Genomic DNA, 18,914 nt, shown 5'->3' on the forward strand with positions numbered 1-18,914 from the left:
AGTGGGTGGGAACGCGTGTGCTCCGTGTGGAGGGGCAGGGCCCATCACCTCTGCCACTGAGCCTGCCCAGGGCCAGGAGTGTTGGGGTGACGGAGCCTCAGTCCTCGCCTCAACCCCAAGGGGGCTGGGCATGGCTGCTCTAGACCCTTCAGGCTAAGACGTGGTGATCCATCTTCTGAAACCCCCAGGCTGCTTGTACAAGAAGAGGGTTCCTACCTGCAGGAAGGTCAGGGCTGCTCTCTGCAGCAGGCACTCTGCGTAGCAGACCTCAGCGTGGATTTCCACTGCAGGGAGAAAACCAAAGCCCTGTGGCCTCCTGGGACTCTTGGCAGGAGGCTTGGGCCAAATCCTCCTCATCCCACTTCCCAAACGGCAAAGGGAGCCTGAGTCAGCACCTGCCTGCCACCTCCCGAATCCCCATCACCAGGTTCCTTGGTGGCACGCACCATTGTCCTGAATTAGCTCACACCCCTGACCCCACCCCCGAGAACATCAGCAGAGGGCCCTGGGCCTTGTCCTCTTGTCCTCCGGGCGTCACTGTAGGTGCTGTGCACCAACACCCCTACAGTGCTGGGATGAATGGATAAACCCAGGGAAGCCGCAGGCTGCAGGAGTAAGGAAGGAGAACAAGACAGCCCGAGGAGTCAGGAAAGACTTCCAGAAGAAGACGCCTGAGTTGGGCCATTTGAGTTGAACATGGGATGGAAGGATGAGGCAGGAAGAGCTTTCTTGGCAGAGGCCCAGGAAAGCCAAACAACTCAGGTGCCTGGGGGACAGCTGAGCCACAGAAGGTTGAAATGGGGTGGAGCAGGGAGAGATTTAGGGGACAGGGAAAGATGAGGGGCAGAAGTCTGGCTGTAATGGGTCTTAAACACTGGTGGAGGCTTGCAGATTTGGTCCTGTGGGCAGCAGGGAACCATGGAAGGTATGAAGGAGAGAGCGGCACCATCATAAGCACTGTTTCGCACTGGAACCTTCAAAGGGCTCTCGAGGTGGGGAGGGCCATTCGCCCCTGCACTAAAGGGCCCCAAATTGCTCATGGTTGGCTGCTGCTGTCTCCAGGACTGCCACATGTGGTCACGGCACAAAGATGCCACATGGCTCTGGCGGCCCAGACCTTCTCTTCCACGGCTCCCAGCTGTTTCATCTCAGTGTGTCAGCCTCTAGAACCACATTCCCCTCAGGAGCACGTGAGATCACTAAGATAATTAAACCAGTAAACCTAACTGCACACACAGTCCTAAGCCCACACTGGCCTGAGGAGCAAAGTGCACAGACCTTGTGACAGCATTTTCTTTCCTCAATTTCCAGCAGGTAATACCGTCAGGTAAGTGAGTCTCACCAGCTCCCCCGCCCTCACCCCAGCCCCCCACCTGAGACCAGTCCTCAAAAGGCCCCAGGTCTGACCCATCTGTGTCCCAGTGTCTAGGGCAGGGCCCGGCCCCCTGGGTGACAACTGGGAGGACAGCTGCCCCTTCCCACCCCTTCCTGGGCCTGGAACCGGGCTGCCTGGCGTCAGCAGAGTTGAGAGGACATCCCAGATGCCACACCTTCCGTGAATTGGTCCATAGTGGGGCGGTGCAACAGGCTGCTGAAGGAATCTGTTACAGAGGACTTCCTCCGGTGCCTGAAGAGGAAAACGGGGTCTCAGGTCATTTAGGGAGGGTGAGCGAAGGGCCCAGGCACCTCCAACAGCATCTCCTGCCCCTCCTGTAGGACTCCACACACTAAACTCCTGGCAACTCCCCCCAATCCAGGCCTTCTCACACCCTTGCCCCTGCTGTTGCCTCTGCATGGAGCCCCCTCCCCTGCTCCCTCTACCCTGGCCAGTTCCTAGTCACCCTACAGGACCCAGCTCTGGCATCACCTCCTCCAGGATGCCTTTCCTGCTCCTCCAGCTGGAGCCCCACGACCCCATGAGCTTCCCTGCATCGTGCTGGGATGTTACTGTCTGTGCCTGTCTCCCCAATCAGGCAGTTCAGGCATCAGAGGGGCCGGGGTCTGAGGATTCCCTGGGTGGCCAGTGCCCAGCACAGCGCCTGGCCTAGGGCAGGCAGGGGTGTGTCCCAGTGAAAGATGACTCCACCTGTGCACGAACCCTGAGGGTCTATTCATTCATGTGTTCAGGCAGTTAACATGTACTGAACACAAACTATGCACCAGGTCCCGTAACCGATGTCTTCACTCAGTCCCCACAACAACCCTGTCATCACACCCATTTCACAGATGAAGAAAGTTCAGACCAGAAAGGGGCTTGCCCAAGGTCAGCGAGTTATTACGTGACAGAGCCAGGATTTGTCTCCTCCCAATCCAGCCTGGCCCCTGGAAGCCCTCCGTGACTGGCTCAGACAACACAGCTCCTGGGGCAGTGCTAACAGGGACGGCTTTTAGCACTTGGGGACACCTTTTTTTAGCCGAAAGGAGTAGGACTAATAGTGGCATGTTAGGCACTGGGATAAGCCAAGGTGACAGAAGGATGGGCCTCACAACCCCTCATCCCTGTCCACACCCCCAGCTGCGACCTCTGACAGAGCGACTGGGCCTCCTTCAACATGTTGCCAGCAAGTAGGATGTCCTGGGGGTCAAAGGTCATCATGGCCTGCATCTCCAGGATGGTGGCATACGTCAGTGAGTGGTACATGCTCTCCTTGGTTCTGCCAGAGAGAAGGGACACGAGAGCATAAACTCCTAGAACTCCAAGGTAGCTGACCCTGTGTCATCACCAACTGTCCCCTCCCCCATCCCGCGTGGGAGGACACACAGGTCCAGAGAGGGGAAGGGACTCGCCAAGGGCTGACCCTTCCATTGCTGCTCAGAAGGCCTCGGATCCCAGCTCCTCCTCTTCCTGCTGAGTGGCCCTAAGTGACTCTCCAAATCTGAGCCTCGGTTTCTCACCCATTCCACATGGATGGCAGCAGCAAGGCTGCCGTGAGGACTCCGGAAGAGCTCAGCAGTGTGTTGGCCTGAGGCGGTACTCCCCTGCACCAGGGCCTGCCTCTCGCCTGCTGCCCCACCTACCGCAGGTCCTGTCTCCTCAAGCCCCACCTCGGGCTTGCCCATCCTTGTCCCCCGGACCTCACTGACCTCGCCACCTCCTGCCTCTCCCCACCCCACCGTCTGATCCTGTTGCTCTCTGGCTGAGCCCTCCCGTGACTTCCACATCCCATGAGACAATGCTGGGGGCTCGAGGCTCCACACATCACAGGCCCTGCCCACCTCTCCAGCCCAGCCCTCTTATCACTTCTGCTTCTGACCCACCATCTGGTCACATTCAAGACTATACCACAACTGAACCACACACACTCTCCTCGAGAAAAGCCCACATTTTCCCTCCTGCAGGCCTTTGTCCTTGCTGTTCCCTCAGCCTGAAATGCCCATCCCCTACCCCCGCATCCCTTGACTCATCTGCCAAGGCCCTCAAATGCCTCAAAGGCCACTGGGAATCCAGGGCTCCCTCCCAAAGGGAGCATGTGTCAATAACTGAGGCACAGGTCACACTGAACTTGTATCAGCCGAGGCTCAGCTCTCTCCCAGACTGTGGGCACCTCAAGGGCAGAGCGTGTGTGAGATTTATCTCTGACTCAGCACCAACATGACAGGGCTGAGCGAGCCGGTCTCAGGAAGCCTCCCCGTCCTGTCTCCCGGCTCCGCCACAGCCCCAGACCTCGCATCTAAAGGGTGTTGGAGGGGAGAGGGGTGGCATTTAGTCTAACACATGCAGAGAGCAACAGGCAAGGAAGGATGGGACCAATGCCAGTCCCCCTCTGTACGTGGGGAAGTCACAATGTGTCTGGGGCTTGATTTATGCTTCTGCAGAATGGGGACAATAATGCTGGCCCACCCGAGTCCATGTGGGTCTGGCTGGGGATTACCCTTGCCTGGCACACAGTAGATGCTGCAGTGATTTTTTGCTCCCTTCCCTACACTCCCTTATTAATTATTTTCCAAACTCCTCAGTGCCAGTCTTATGCTGGGAACTTCAGGGGAGAGAGAGATGACTAAGGTTTATAGACCATCTATTCTATCGTAAGACTTCACCCGTTCCTCATTCATAAAACACCTCTGTAAATTAAGTTGCTTTTTTACTTCTGGGTGATTCTCAGGTGATATTATCCTTGGAAGTCAAAGGTTCATGAAGGAGACCAGTCCTGGCAGCTGTCGGGACACCTCCCAGGTCTCTGCTAGAACTGCTTATCTGAGGGCAGTGGCTTGTGGAAAGGAGGCCACAGTCTGCAGTGGGGACAGAACTCAGACTTCAGAGTCCCTCAGACACAGTTTGGAATCCTGGCCTCGCTAGTCACCAGCTGTGTGACCCTCGTGAGTCTTGTAGCCTCTCTGAGCCTCAGGCTTTTCCTCCGTAAAATGGATACAATAACCCTTCTCCCCCAGGACTTTGGGTGGCTTAAGTAGGGTGCCCAGGCCAGGGCCATAACACCGATGCTCAATGAATGTGAGTCTGAGTCCCTCTGTGTCCTGCCAGGGTCAAGGGTCATTGCCCTACATAAAAACTTTCTCCCTGAGGAAGGGTTTCCCCGGCAGCACACAGACCCACCTCCCAGATAATCCCCTTCCCCCAGGCCTCTCCAACTCTCACCCTCCTCACCCCCAGGTCCCAGGCCCGGGACTCAGCCCCACCTGCCCAGCCCAGTAGGAGGGAGAGCCCCGCCTGGGCAGCTGGCAGGCGAAGTGGAATTTCTAGTCTGAGGCCCAAGGCCCCGACAGGCACCTCCAGCTGGGAATCCTAGCCCCTCCCCAGCCCATGACATGGAAACCCCCAACTCTGGTCTGGACTGGGATTCAGGGCACAGAGGTATAACAACCCCCCAGACCTCAGGCACCCCAAGTTTAGTTTTTACTCCACAAAGTCCTTGTACATATGGCGACCAGACCCCTAGAAGCAATGATCCCCTCACCTCTCAGCTAGACCCACCTCTAGGACATGATGCCCAATGGGGTCTCACCTGCCAGGCCTAGACCAGCTGTCAAGATGGGGAGGGCACTGGAAGAGCCAGCGGAAGAGCAGGGTGTTGGGACCGGGGGCTCCTTGGCCACCTGGAGGTCTGCTAAGCCCAGCGGCCTCCAGCCCTTCCCTCCTCTGCCAGTAGCCAGGGCTCAGGCCCTTGTCAGCTACTCGTCAGCCATCCTGTCCTCACCATCAGGACGACTGACTCTGACCCAAACCCCACTGCTCTTTCCTGGGGACCCCTCTGCAGTCGCAGCCTAAGGCCTTACTTCCCGAGGACCTCTCTGGGCGAGGATGCCCCCCTGCAGCCTGTCTCAGAGACAGACCCCCTGCCTCCAAGCCACCCTTCACCCTCATGAAATCCCCCCACGCCTCTCAGACCCACCTCGCTGCCCTCCTCTCCAGCCCAACCACCTTCTGGGGGACTCATATCCCCAGTCCACCTTCCATCACCCTGCCCTCTCCCTTCTGGGACCTGCCCCAGCTCTCCCCACCCCAGCCAGGCTGACTATCTGTCTTCCTCAAATACACTAGACCCTCGTTCACTGCCAGGCCTTGGCACCGGCTGTTCCTCTGCCTGGAAATGCCCTCTCCATCTGGCTGACTCCTTCTCATCCAGCCTCTCTCAACTTAAATTTGTCACTTCCTCCAGGAAGACTTCCGGGGCTGGCTTCACGGGTGTGCGATCTGTGCAGTCACACAGGGCTTCATGCTTGGTTTAATGCTCTGCTGTCACTGTCTTGAAACCCTTAATAATTTTTGAACAAAGAATTCCACATTTTCATGTTGCAGTACACCCCAGAAGGTATGTGGCTGGTCCTAAAGCCATTATTACTTGTTTCACTGGGGCCATGAGACACCCTGAGAACGGCCCACGCCCCGATCAGTACTGCAGCCCCAGCACCCGGCCCGCCGCCGGCCACACGAGGGCACTCCTGAGGCGCTGCCAAGTGAACCGGCCCCAGGCGTCCAACCACCCCATCCCATGGGTCACCCCTTGACCTCCCCGTCAACCCACAGACCAGCTCTGCTTCTGGAGTCCTGCACGATACCACTCACCCTCCCGGCCACAGACTCCCCGCCTTCCGCCTGTGCGCTCGCTCTCATCACTCCCACTGCGCCATCCCCCCACCTCCAGCCTGTCCTCTCTCCCTGACCCCCCAGCTGAGCTTCCTCATACCAGCCACTCTCTCGTCAAAACCCTCGCTGCTGGCCTGCCAACTCCCGCTGCCCTGGTTAGGAGCCGCGCGACCGCCTACTTTCTCCGCGGCACTGCCGCTGAGCAAGGCAGGAGGAAGGCGCCAGCCACACGGACAGGCACGCTCTGAGCGGGGCCCCCAACCTCGGCCCATCATGCCACTCATAAACTTCTGCCCAGTCCCTGTCACCTCCCCAGCCCAGCAGCAGCCTGGCCCCTTCCTCTCAGCAGGGGACTTTGCTTCCTCCCTCAGAGGAATCCCAGGACAGTGCAGGGGCACACCACCCTCCCTCCGCCCCACACACCTGTTCTACCTCCTTCCCTCCCTCCTGGAAGAGGCGGCAGGTGTGAGGCCTTCTGTCCCAGGGAAACTCCACCTGCTTGAGATGCAGGATGGCCCGGGGGCAAAGTGTGGGTTGTGGAGCTGAGTGGGGCTGGACGTGCGTCCTGGTCCTGCTGCTTATCAACCATGACCATTGTTTTCACCAAATGTGTAGCTACCATGTTCCAGAGACAGTGCTCAGGGACACACACAGCGCGAAGTAAAATAAACTAGAAGCTACTTGAAGAAGTGAAAAAGGGAAAGCAAATGGTGTATATATGGTGACATGTATACACCAATCTGTATAAAACAGATAACTAATAAGAACCTGCTGTAAAACAAACAAACAAACAAAAAACAAAGTAGTCTAACATGCAGGTTCTGGTGTTAGTTTGGGGAAAAAAAAAAAAAGAAAGAAGTGAAAAAGGGAAAGCAGAAGCTGGGGGGTGGCGGGGGGGAGGCTTGGAGAGCCCAGTTACTCCCCGAGGGCAAAGCGTGGGTGACAGCGAAACGAGACACCATGCGTGCCACGGGGAGCAGTGGGTGACACTGACCCCCCAGCGTCCTTCACAGCTTCAGCGGCTGTGAATGGGGAGAGGAGACCACTTTTGAGCACGAATTATTTTATCTTGACCAGTGGTTCTTAACAGAGATGGGGAGGTATTTTTACTGAATCTGCCTGCCCCTGCCCTGACAGCTGGCAGTTTCTGGAAACACTATTTGGTTGTCACAAGAAGGGGTCGGGAGTGTGCTCATGACACCCACTGTTTGGGGAGGAAGCGCTCCAACTCAGAAGAAAGCAAAGACCCTCTTCCGGAATGGGGCAGGAGTCAGGAGAAAGAGCGGTTACAGGGCCTCACGTGTGAGATGAAAGGTGGCCTCACAGGAAGCCTGTTCTCTCTGCAGTGCTTCCTTCAGGGCAGGCGTTGCCTCTCGGGGGCCTGGGTTGCGGGACCCCTAGAAAAGGGCCCTCCTGAGGTGAGGGAAGGTGAGGCGGCCCCTCAGCGAGGAGGGGGCTGAGGGCGGGAGGGGGCAGTGGCAGAGAGGAGCCACTTCGGGACGGGTAGTGACCAGCAGGGAAGGGGAGCCGGGGAGCCTTCCAACAGCACTGGGAGGGGAAGCCAGATGTTCAGTGATGGGGCAAGATGGGGCCTGGCCTGCCTCAGGCAGCGGCCACACTCCTGAGCAGACCCGGCCCTGCCGCACCTCAAGCCGGATCCCCCCCCCGAGGGTGGGGATGAGGTGTGAGCGCTGCTGGCGGAGGGACTACCGTACGACTCAGGACCATCAAGCCCTGGAGCCGCCCCGCTCAGAAGCTGGGCCACTGACCCCAGACAGGAGCTCGATGGGTCAGTCAGGCCGGGAGAAACTGAACAGGCCTGGCTTGGGGCTTGGGGAAAGCCGTCCCCCTACCCCAGCACTTGCTTTCCCTGGGGACTTGAGGGAACCAGTGGTGGCAGAGGACAGCCCAGAGCTGAAAAGAGGGGATCAGGCAAGCAGGCAGCAGGCATGATTAGACCCCTGGCCCCTCACCCCTATCCCAGTCCCAGAACTCAGGCAGCCAGGAGCTCTCTGTCCAGATTGAGGAATGGAGGAATCTTCTCTGGAAAAGCTAAAATCTGGGGCCCGCTCTCTGCCAGATCATCCAAAAGTTGATCCCACCAATTACAAGGCTTCTTGGCCCAGACTTTCCAGTTGGCCTTTGAGTGAATTTGCTCTTAAATACGACCAGACAGACAGCCAGGGACCATCGGGCATTTCAGGGTAGCGCCCCCTGTCCTACCATGAGGAGAGTATTCCCCCCCATTAAACAGAAAAAGGAAACCTGGAGAAAGCCAAGATTATGCAGGGAAAGAATAAAATATTTTTAAAAGAGATAATATTCTGCGATAATAGTAATAACAACAATAAATACTTATTAGAGGGCTTGCTACATGCCAGGTCCTATCCTCAGGACACTCATATTTTTAAATATACATATAAAGAACACAGTGCACTCATAAACAAAGAATAAGATGTTTTAGGAAAAAAAGAACATTCAGAGAACACTGAAGAGTACTAGGGAATTAATCATATGATTACACACAAGAAAGAAAAGTCAGTGGATTTAATGATAAGGTTGAGGAACTCTCCCATAAATCAGAGGAAAAAAGATAAAGAAATGTGAGGGGGGTGGTGTGCGGATAAATATCTTAGAAGAGGACTGATCCAGGAAGTCCAATACCTGCCTTAAACAAAGCCCAAGAAAGGGAAACAGAACGTGGAAGGATCATACGAGAGAATTTCCTAGAACTCAGTTTCCGAATAAAAAAATACCAAGGGGACTTCCCCGTTGACGCAGTGGTTGGGAATCCGCCTGCTAACCAGGGGACGTGGGTTCAAGCCCTGGTCCGGGAAGATCCCACATGCCACGGAGTAACTAAGCCCGTGCGCCACAACTACTGAGCCTGCGCTCTAGGGCCCGCGAGCCACAACTACTGAGCCTGTGTTCTGCAACTACTGAAGCCCGCACGCCTAGAGCCTGTGCTCGGCAACAAGAGAAGCCACTGCAATGAGAAGCCCACACACCGTAATAAAGAGTAGCCCCCGCTCGCTGCAACTAGAGAAAGCCCGCGTGCAGCCACAAAGACCCAGCACAGCCAAAACAAACAAAGAAAAAAAAATGCCAAGTAAAAAGACCTACATTCTGGCACATCATTGTGAAATTTCAGATTTGCAGGAATAAAAGAGAAGATCCTAAACATCTCTGGAGAAGGAAAAAAGACCCCATGCCATGTAGGAAGAATTAGGATTCTCCCGGCTACGGTACATGCCAGAAAACAACGCCTTCAAAATTCTGAGGGCGAAAGATCATATTCATGCAACTCTCTCTTTGGAAATTTCTAGAGGACATGCTCTAGTAAAATGAGGGAGGATACAGATATGAGAGAGAAAAAGCCAGGCCAAGCAAACAGGAGAGAAGCAAAGGGGATTCCAGGAGCCGGATGGAAGGTGGCCAGTAAACAGGTCTGTCCTCCAGGGGAGAGGTTTCCAGGAAAAAGAGGGACTGAGGGCTTACCTGATATGTCTGAGTATTTACGGAAAACCTCATGACTTGATGGAGTAGTTATAAAGAGTTCAGGATAAACGTATAGCAAATCAGGCAAATGAAGAAAACAAGACAATTATTAACTCCAGAAAGAAAATGTAATCTTATAATGTAAGACTTGTCTCTGCAATGAGCATAATACATAGTTATAATAATGAAAACACTGATTACTGATTTAGCCAGATATTGTGATATAATGATAGGAGGAGGGAAGGGAGGTGAGGCAGGGGTATAAGAAAGCTAAATTCTTGTCAACCATCAGGGGATGTGTAAAAGCAAAAAGTTGGGGCTTCCCTGGTGGCGCAGTGGTTGAGAGTCTGCCTGCCAATTCAGGGGACACGGGTTCGAGCCCTGGTCTGGGAAGATCTCACATGCCGCAGAGCAGCTGGGGCCGTAGGCCACAATTACTGAGCGTGCGCGTCTGGAGCCTGTGCTCCACAACAAGAGAGGCAGCGAGAGTGAGAGGCCCGCGCACCGCGATGAAGAGTGGCCCCCGCTTGCCACAACTAGAGAAAGCCCTCACACAGAAACGAAGACCCAACACAGCCATAAATAAATAAATAAATAAATAAAAATTAAAAAAAAAAAAAAGCAAAAAGTTAACAAGAGTGAATTTTATGGTATGTGAATTATATCTCAACTTAATTTCAGTTTTTAAAAAATTGAAAAAAGTGGTAAGTAAAGAAAGAGCACTCTAAGCATATTATTTAGAAATAAGGCAGGGACTTCCCTGGGGGTGCAGTGGTTAAGAATCTGCCTGCCAATGCAGGGGACCCGGGTTCAATCCCTGGTCGGGGAAGATCCCACATACCACGGAGTAACTAAGCCCGTGTGCCACAACTACCGAGCCTGCGCTCTAGAGCCCGCAAGCCGCAACTACTGAGCCCACACGCCACAACTACTGAAGCCTGCGCACCCTAGAGCCCACGCACCGCAACTACTGAAGCTTGCATGCTCTAGGGGCCAAGTGCCACAACCACTGAGCCCGCGTGCTGCAACTACTGAAGCCCACGTGCCTAGAGCCTGTGCTCTGCAACAAGAGAAGCCACCGCAATGAGAAGCCCGCACACCGCAACTAGAGAAAGCCTGTGCGCAATGCAGCCAAAAAAGGAAGTAAGGCAGTCAACACTAGAAGAAATGGCTAAACTACTGTCATCACTGCCCTAAAGCCTTGAGTAAAAGCAACTCAAGTCTTCAGCGCTTTGGAGGAAAATAACAAAAAGGGGCTGTTTTAGAGCTGGATTCAGTGGGAACAAGAAATCAAAGTGGAAGAAGCTGCAAGACCTGAGGGGAAGGAAGTCACAGTGACCTAGGGGAGGGCCTGGCTGTTCCTGGCTGTGGAATGGGGACCCTGAGCCATTTTTATGGGATTCTCAGGGGTCACAGTGACCCAGAAGGTTGAAGGCATTGAGTTACACAGGGTTCCTCTCACATAAAACCTCTGGTTCTCCATCCGACATCCCCATTCCTAGACTTACATGTGTGTGTGCACGCGCACGCGCACACACACACACACACACCCTCCATCCCCAACCTGGGCTTAAGCCTCACCTGGGCTTGAGGTAGCTGAGTGCTTCTGAGAACTGGTTGGTGAGGAAGAGGTCCAGGGCGGTCATGCACTGGTCCAGGGACTCGTGGAGGCTGTTCACAGGAGTCCTGATGGGAGAGACACAGGCATGACCTGGGAGCTCTCAACAGAGCCTCAGTTGAGAGGTTCGACTGTCCTGGCTGGAACAGAGCCGCCCAAGGCCCACTCGAACTCCCTGGTGGTCCTTGGATGCCTGTCATGAGCTCCTCCAGGCTGCCCACTCTGTACTAAGACACAGGGCAATTTGGACCTACCTCTAAGTGTCCCTAAAGGTGGGAGGGGGAGCAGAAGGGGGTGGTGTCATCTGAGATCGTGGGGAGGGGCTGAGGATGGGATGTGGTGGGTTGGTGCAAGGAAACCTCAGGAATAAATTTATCTTTCCTCTCACAAGGGTAAAAGGAGTCTTTGTGGCCCTTCTGACCCATTGGACTCTTCTGCCCCCACTGGGGGGCACAGCCTACCCACTAAATCCCACTTCAGCTCTTTTCTTACCTCCTCCTTCTCTAGGCCTTCTCCTGGCCTCCTCAGGCCTGCACTCTAGAACCCCACGGGCGCTGTCACAATGGGCCATAGTGGGCAGCCACCCTGTAAGAGCTGCCCAGGGCCTTTTATGTTCAAGGGCCACCTTCCCAATGGCACCTCCAGTACACCCGACCTCCTTCCAGTCCTTACACTTCTTGACAGCTCTTATCACCCTCTGACATTTTTTTTTTTTTAACTAATTTTTGTGTTTATTGTCTGTCTCCCTCCACTAAAATATAAGCTTCCTGAGGGCAGGAATCTTTGTTTTGTTCACTGCTGTATCACCGGCACCTAGTATCTGGTACAAAATGGGCTTTTGATAAATATAGGTTAAGTCAGTGAATGAATGAATGGATGGATGGATGGAGAGTCTTGCGCTAGGAGAGCAAATCCCTGACCTCTCTGAGCCTCAGCTTCCCATCTGAAAGACGAGAGATGATCCCAAAAGTCCTGTCTGATGGTCTTATGAATGTCTTTTCTCAAGGGGTCTCTTTTAAGTAGAGAAGGTTCTACAAAGTGTCCCGATGATCTTACTGAAAGGAGATCCTTTTCCCCCAAAGTTAAGAAAAGTTCTTTCTCCACCAGGTAAACTTCTACACCTATCTTAAGGCTGAGCTCTAATGTCTCCTCCTCTGTGATGCATCAACAGAACTTCCCAGGCAAAATGAAACCTGTTTTGGTCAAAACTGAACTCTCGTTTGTTCTCCCAAATCTGTTCTCCAGATTTGCTATCTCAATAAATGGTACCCCTCGACCAAGTTTATCAAGTCAGAAATAGTCATCCTTCACACATCCTCCCCCTGGCCTCCGTCATCTACTCCATCAATAAGCCCTATCAGTTCTACCTCCTGAACATCTCTCAATCCACTTCCTTCTACACCCAGTGCCCCCCAGTCCAGGCCACTACCATCTGTACCCAAGTCTGATGGAAGACCCCTCCTCTACTCCTGTCCATTCCTAACTCTTCTCTGTTATCCCATTTTATTGTTTTTCATGCCTCTTCTCTCTCTTCTTTGCCATCTCGTTCACTCTCTCAGTTAGATTCTGAGTAATTTCTTTAGATCTTTCATTTCGCTAATTCTCTTTAAGTGGGTCTCATCTGCTACTTATCCTCTACTGAGTTTTTACTTTCAGTGATTTTATTTTTCATCTCCAGAAATTCCACTTGGTTCTTTTTCAAATCTGCTTGGTCATTTTGGGCAGTATTTTGTTCCCTGTGTATTGTGGCAAGTCTATCTTTGATTTCTTTACACATTTTAAACACAATCGGTTAAAATCAATATCTTATCACTCTAGGATCTTAGACTCTTAATTCTGCTATTTCTTGCTTCTGGTATCTATTGCTCACAGTGACTTGTTTCCTTGTGTGTTTTGTAATTTTACCATGAGCTCCTATTTGACTGATCCCAAAGGGATCTTGAAATGAGAATCCATTCCTCCAGAGAGGATTTTCATTTACTTCAGCCAGGTTCCCTGGGGTGCTACCACCCCCAAGACCATTTATGTTACTTTTTTTAGTTTTGCATTTCCAGGACCACAGAGGTAGTGTATATTCAAACCTGAAATTTGTGTGAGGGCAGACCAACATGTATAATTGTCTAGGGAGCCTCCTTGTCCCCACAAGAACTGTCGTCTCCCTTTGTGGTGGGTGGGTGTTTTCTTCTAGTCAATGCACCTATTTGCTGAGGAGGCCCTTTGAAGGTGGCAGATTCACGTCAGGTGGTAGGGAGGCTAAGTTCCAACTCTTCACACTGTTGTTGGGTACCCCCAAGTCCTTGTTTCCCATTCCTTAAGTGTCATTAAAACTCAAGGTTCTAGGTTTCTGGAATTTGTAAATACCCTCAGGTTGCTGTGGCTTCATCTTATTTACCAGCCTGATTTCAGCTCTCTCTTAATTCTTGGCTTGAGAGGATTTGTTACTTCTGTGGGCACTCAGGAATGTATTTTAAAGGATGTATGTTGTAACTCATCCAGCCTCTAGGTAGTTTTTTAAAGGGATAACGTAGGAAGCATTATTCCCTTTATTCTGTCCTTCTCATAATAGCCAAAATTATCTTTTTAAAACCCAAATCTGACCATGTCACTTCTGGATTTGAAATCCTTCACTGTCTTACTCTTAGGATAAAGATCAAGTTCCTTTCCAGGACCAAAAAGGCCCCACTGGAAGCAGCCAAGTTTCTGCCTGAGCCAGTGCCCACCAGCTCAGCCCCAGGAAGTCAAGTCCATTGTCCTGGCTTCTGCCCATCTCTAAACGATTCCAGAGTCGAGAGCCTACCTCCCACTTCTGCGCACACCCCGCTCCCACCCCAACCTCCACCCCCATCAAGAAAGAGGTTCTGCCTCCTCGGTCTACCTGGAGAGAAAGATGCACAGACAGACGGACTGACAGCACAGAGGCGCAAGGTCCCTCCTCTGGCAGCCCCAGCACCACTTCCCCTTAACTGTCGTGAGGTGGGTCTGCAGTGACCTCTCCAGACGGGCAGCTGCTTTGGGGCAGCCCTGGAGCTGATTTCTTCCCTGCCACAAATATCCACCGATCTCTGGCTCTGGGCCAGGCCTGGGGCTGGACTCTGGGGAAAGAAACTGGACCCAGACGTGGGCCTGCCCTTGAGGGCTACAGTGACGGCCAGAGCCATCAGGGCTGTGATCATGGGAGTCACTGGGGGCTGGGGAGGCCCGGAAGTGAAGGGGGGTGCCGTCAAGGAAGCTTTCTGGATAAGATGGCCCTGAATTGAGGACAAGATGGAGAAGGAAGTCCCAGAAGAGGAAAAGAGTGTGAGCAAAGGGCTGGAGGCATGATACCATAGTGAGGAGGGGGCACAGGCCCTCATGGGGCAGGTGGAGAAGACAGAGGCTCTGGAAGGCCTGTAAGTGGACGGGTGGGATGGGGGCATCCCAGCTGGCTGGGGAGCTCAGGCCGGCTGGGGACACTGGCCCCATTTGACCTAATAATAGCATGAACAAACACCTATCACCACTACAAGAATATCACTTCAAGTTATCTAAATTGATGACTGCATTATTTCACTCAGTCCTCCCACCAGCCCCAAGAGCCAGATGTTCTTATCTGCATTTGACAGATAAGTGAAGACAGTGAAGACAGGAACCTGATGTCCTGCTCCCAGGAACCTGGGAGAAGACAGAAATACTTTCTGCAAGAGCAACCTGCCAAACCGTTCCCCTCCCCTGGCTGTGACTGAGGTCCCCACTTCTCTGCAGGCTGTCCCCATGTCTTTAAGGCCTTTCTGCTCCAAACCACCCTGCCGGGGCCCAGGCCAAAATATTCCTGGGCTCCCAAGTGGTGATGGTGGCCTCTTTGCTGTGCCAGGTGGAAACTCTGGTATGGGGAGGACGCCGAGCAGGGTGGAGCGTGGAGCATGGCTGGTGATGACTAACACCAGGAACTTTAGCGTAGTGGGGGAGGGGGCTTGAAGCCAAAGTGAGAAGAGAGCCACCCCACTCCCCTTCCCTCCCAGCTCCCCACGGTGGTCTGCCTGGAAACCACTACCTTAGTGTCTGATGGGCAGAGCTGGGGGACCCTCTTCTCCGCTGGAGACAGGAAACCCTCCTACCCGGACCCCAGTCAGGGTGAGATGGGTGGGGCAGTGGAGGCAGGGCGAGGCAGTCACTCAGAGAGCAGACTGGAATCAGAGCTGGCTTTTACTTCCTTCCAGCATTCAGGGGGAGCTTTTGGCTCAGGGGGTAAGGCAACCTATCCATGGGGACCTGTCACTTCCACAGTGACCTTTCGAAATTGCAAATACGATTGTGACTCTGCTCCCAGAGTCCCGCTTAGCTGTGCATAAAGCGAGTACCACGTGGCAGGGAGTGATGTGGTGTGGCCTAGGTAGCGTGGAGTTTTGAAAGCAGACAACCCTGGACTCAAGCTGCAGCTCAGCAATCACTTGTTGGAGAAACGTGGGAAGGTTCTTTAACCTCTATGAGCCTCAGTTTCCTCATCAATGAAATGGGAATGACCTACCTCCCAGGGTTGCTGGGAAGAATGACTGAGACAGTGGAAAGCACAATAAGAAGTATTCAGGAAACGTTAGCAATTTTTTTTTCCTAAGATTATGTATTTCCATCATTTCTTTTACTGAGCAGCACCACTTTCATAATGAAACTAAGTAACTTTAAAAGATTGAGTGCACATATCCTGTAAAATCCCAGCAACTCCACTCCTACCTGGCAACCTGGAAGAACACTCACATACGTGCAAAGGACAATCATTCAAGAATATTCATTGTTTGAATAGCAAGACACTGGGAGCCACCTCAGTGTTCACCAAGAAGGCTGGATAAATAAATAAATGACGGTCTCTACATCAGGTGGCGTATCATACTTCAGGCAAGTGGGGACCAGGGCTTCAAGGATCAAGAGAGCTAAATCTCAGTAACCCGAAGCTGAGTGAGAAAAAGCAAGCTGCAGAATGATTTATGCTATATGACTCCATTTACAGAAAAAATTTAAAGAACTACATATTTTTTAGGCTTATACATACTCAGCAAAAGAATAAAAACAGACAGAGAAATGATAAAACCAAAATTCAGGATGGTAACTATCTCTGTAGAGGGAAGGGTGGGGTGGTCCACAGGGGCTTTGACGGTCTTTGCCATGGTTTATTTCTTAAAAAGAATATGAAATAAACAGGGCACAATGTTAACATCTGAAAAAGCTTGCTGGCAAGGGCATGGAGTTCATTTTATTATTTGCGATATTCTTCTGAAGGCTGAAAATATTTCATAATTTTTAAAGTGGAGGAGATTTAAATGTTGGTCTTTTTACCACTGAGCCTCACACATGGGGCCGGGCCCAGAGCAGGCCTGGGAGTGTTTGTTGACTGCCTGAATGAGTGTCTATGGTGAAGGTGGAACTGCTTTGCCCCTGCTCTACTCAGACCCCACCAGAATGGCACTGACCAGGGCCAGGGCCAGATGGACCTGGAGGGCATGCAGGTGGGCAGGTATGGTTTAGTGTGAGGACGACCTGCCAGTGCTAGAAGGGTAAGCTCATTGCCCTGGAGGCCCAAGGAGGGGCCAGAGGAGCCCTGGGTTGTAGAGAGGACTCAGTCAGGGATGTGAGTGTGCAAGGAAGAAAGATGAATGAGGGTTCTAGTCTGGGAGTTCAGGATTCTTTGATAGGTGCCCTGCTCCATGCCTGCCTTCTCTCCTGGAAACCATTTTTCTGGGCCCAATGGGGTGGTGCTCAGGACTGGGCAGAAGGGATTTAACCAGCTTCCAGATTTACAAAGACCAGCCCAGAGAAGGAAGGGAGCAGCCAGCCCAGCCTCCCTGTATTTTCCAAAGGAGGGACCAGAAGTCTAGGGAGGATAAAGGACTTGGTCCATGTCATACAAAACGCTGCCTGACTCACCAGGCGACCCTCCCCCAGGCCAGGGTGTCCACCGGCCACCCAACTTCCAAGCCCTCAGCCTGGGACACACACAGGCCCTGTGGAGGCCTCCAGCTGACAGCTGGCACCAGCCTAGTCACCTCCCTGTTCATGTGTTAGTCCTGAGGCCCTAGGCAAATATTGTCCCTGGTGGTGAGGCTCCAGGCAGAACGGCAGCCCTCCCAGCTCACCTGCGCAGGATCTCCACCCAGCAACCTCCTAGCAGTGCCGGCTCCCAGCAGCAGGGCTCCCAGCCCCTATCCACGGAGGTCCAGGAATGGCAAAGAGTTGCTCCAGGTCTCCCAGCTTCTGGCAGCTGGCACTGCTACAGGGGCGGTGTAGGGGTCCTACAGGGTTCCTCAACGGGGTGGGGTGGGGATGAGCAGAAGTGCCACGTTGAAAGTGACAACACCCACCTTTACTACCCCTGTTCCTGCTGTGCCCGGTGGGCCGGGCCGGTTCCTATCTTAGTCTTTTAACTCCTCCGAATATCCCTGAAGATGAAGTACTGTTTGGCATCGCTGGGTTCAAATCCCAGGCCCACTTCTCACCTCCTGGGAGACCTAAGACAAGTCATTTAAGAGCTACTGCTCAGTTTCCTCACCTGTAACGGAAGTGACAATAAGGGCCCACCCACAGGTGTGGAGGTGTAAACGCCACGAGCAGAGGAAGGAGGCTCTGACCCGGCTGTGGCCACAGCTTCCTAACAAAGTTGGGACCCAGCGGGGAGTGACCGACCGACCCACCCAGGGTGCCCAGGGCCTCCACCGTCCCCGCGCAGCCCCATCCCCGCTCCCCGGAGGCGGCGGCGGCACCCGGAGGCCGGGAGGGGCGGGGGCCGCAGTGCCGCCCGGCAGAAGCTGGAAGCCGCAGTGCGGGCCTCGGGGGAGGCCAGGCCCGGCACCGGCCCCCCGCCCCGCCCGCGCCCTCCGGGGCCGCCCCGCCGCGCACTTACCCCGCGGGCACGGCGCCCGGGGCGCCGGCCGTGGTCATCGCCGAGGGGGGCGGACAGCGTGCCCCCGCGGACGCCAGCCGCGGCCCAGGTGCTGCCGCCGGAACCCGGAGCCGGCGCTATGCCGCCGAGCCGCGGACGCGGCGGCCGGGGAGGGGCGCGCCGGGGGCGGGGAAGGCGGCGGGGCAGGGCCGGGCCTCGGTCTGCCCACCTGCGCAGTGGGGCCAGGCCGCCGCCCGCCCGCGGCCGACCGCAGACGCGGGCCCAGCAGCGGGCGGGGGCTGTTTGGGGCCGGCCCGCCAGCGGAAGGCGCCCCCGCCCCACCTCCGCTCTGACGGGTAAGACCCCGGGGCGCCCAAGGTCTGCCCGGCCCATGCCCCCTGGAGCGGGGGCTCGCTCCTTCCTCAAGGAGCCCCACCAGTGTGGTCCCGGGAAGTTCTCCTAGGCCTGAGGTCCACCTCCCTGCCACTTTCACCGCCCCCCGACCCGAGCCCTTCATCATCCTATTGCACTGGTGGGGGGCGTTCATGCAAAGAAAGGCACGGCCTCCAGAGTCAGGCTTGGATTTTAATCCCACCCACTTGTCCACAGCTTGACTGTGTTTTCAGGAGACCAGAAGGCAGAAAATAACGCGCTTTAGCACTCACTGCTAGCCAGCAGTTCACACTCGCCTCCTCAAATAGTCCCCATAACTGCCATTTTACAGATGGGGAAACTAAGGCACAGAGTTCATGTGACTTGCCCAAGGCCACTCACCTAAAAAATGGCAAGTCGTGATTGGAATTCAACCCTCCGGACTCCAAAGTGCACACTCTTGCCCTCTGGGTCCCCTCTCCCCTGAATCCCCAGGGCCTATGTGGGGTCACCCATAACACTCCTCAGATGCCTAA

General features: G+C 54.1%; 1 protein-coding gene across 2 annotated transcripts in view; it reads right to left on the reverse strand.

The window, feature by feature from the left end:
- TTC39A (tetratricopeptide repeat domain 39A) overlaps positions 1–18,158 on the reverse strand; it is a 40,037-nt gene extending 21,879 nt beyond the window's left edge. For both annotated transcript variants that reach the window (XM_068539852.1, XM_068539854.1), the window contains exons 1-5: positions 18,028–18,158; positions 11,123–11,227; positions 2,523–2,654; positions 1,551–1,627; positions 217–284 (exon numbers count right to left, since the gene is read on the reverse strand). In XM_068539852.1, the coding sequence (XP_068395953.1) occupies positions 217–284; positions 1,551–1,627; positions 2,523–2,654; positions 11,123–11,227; positions 18,028–18,065 (420 nt within the window). In that variant the 5' untranslated portion in view covers positions 18,066–18,158. The remainder of the gene's footprint in view (positions 1–216; positions 285–1,550; positions 1,628–2,522; positions 2,655–11,122; positions 11,228–18,027) is intronic.
- Between the last annotated feature and the right edge of the window lie 756 nt (positions 18,159–18,914).

This window comes from Eschrichtius robustus, chromosome 3, assembly GCF_028021215.1.
Source record: "Eschrichtius robustus isolate mEscRob2 chromosome 3, mEscRob2.pri, whole genome shotgun sequence".
NCBI classification, from domain to species: Eukaryota; Metazoa; Chordata; class Mammalia; order Artiodactyla; family Eschrichtiidae; genus Eschrichtius; species Eschrichtius robustus.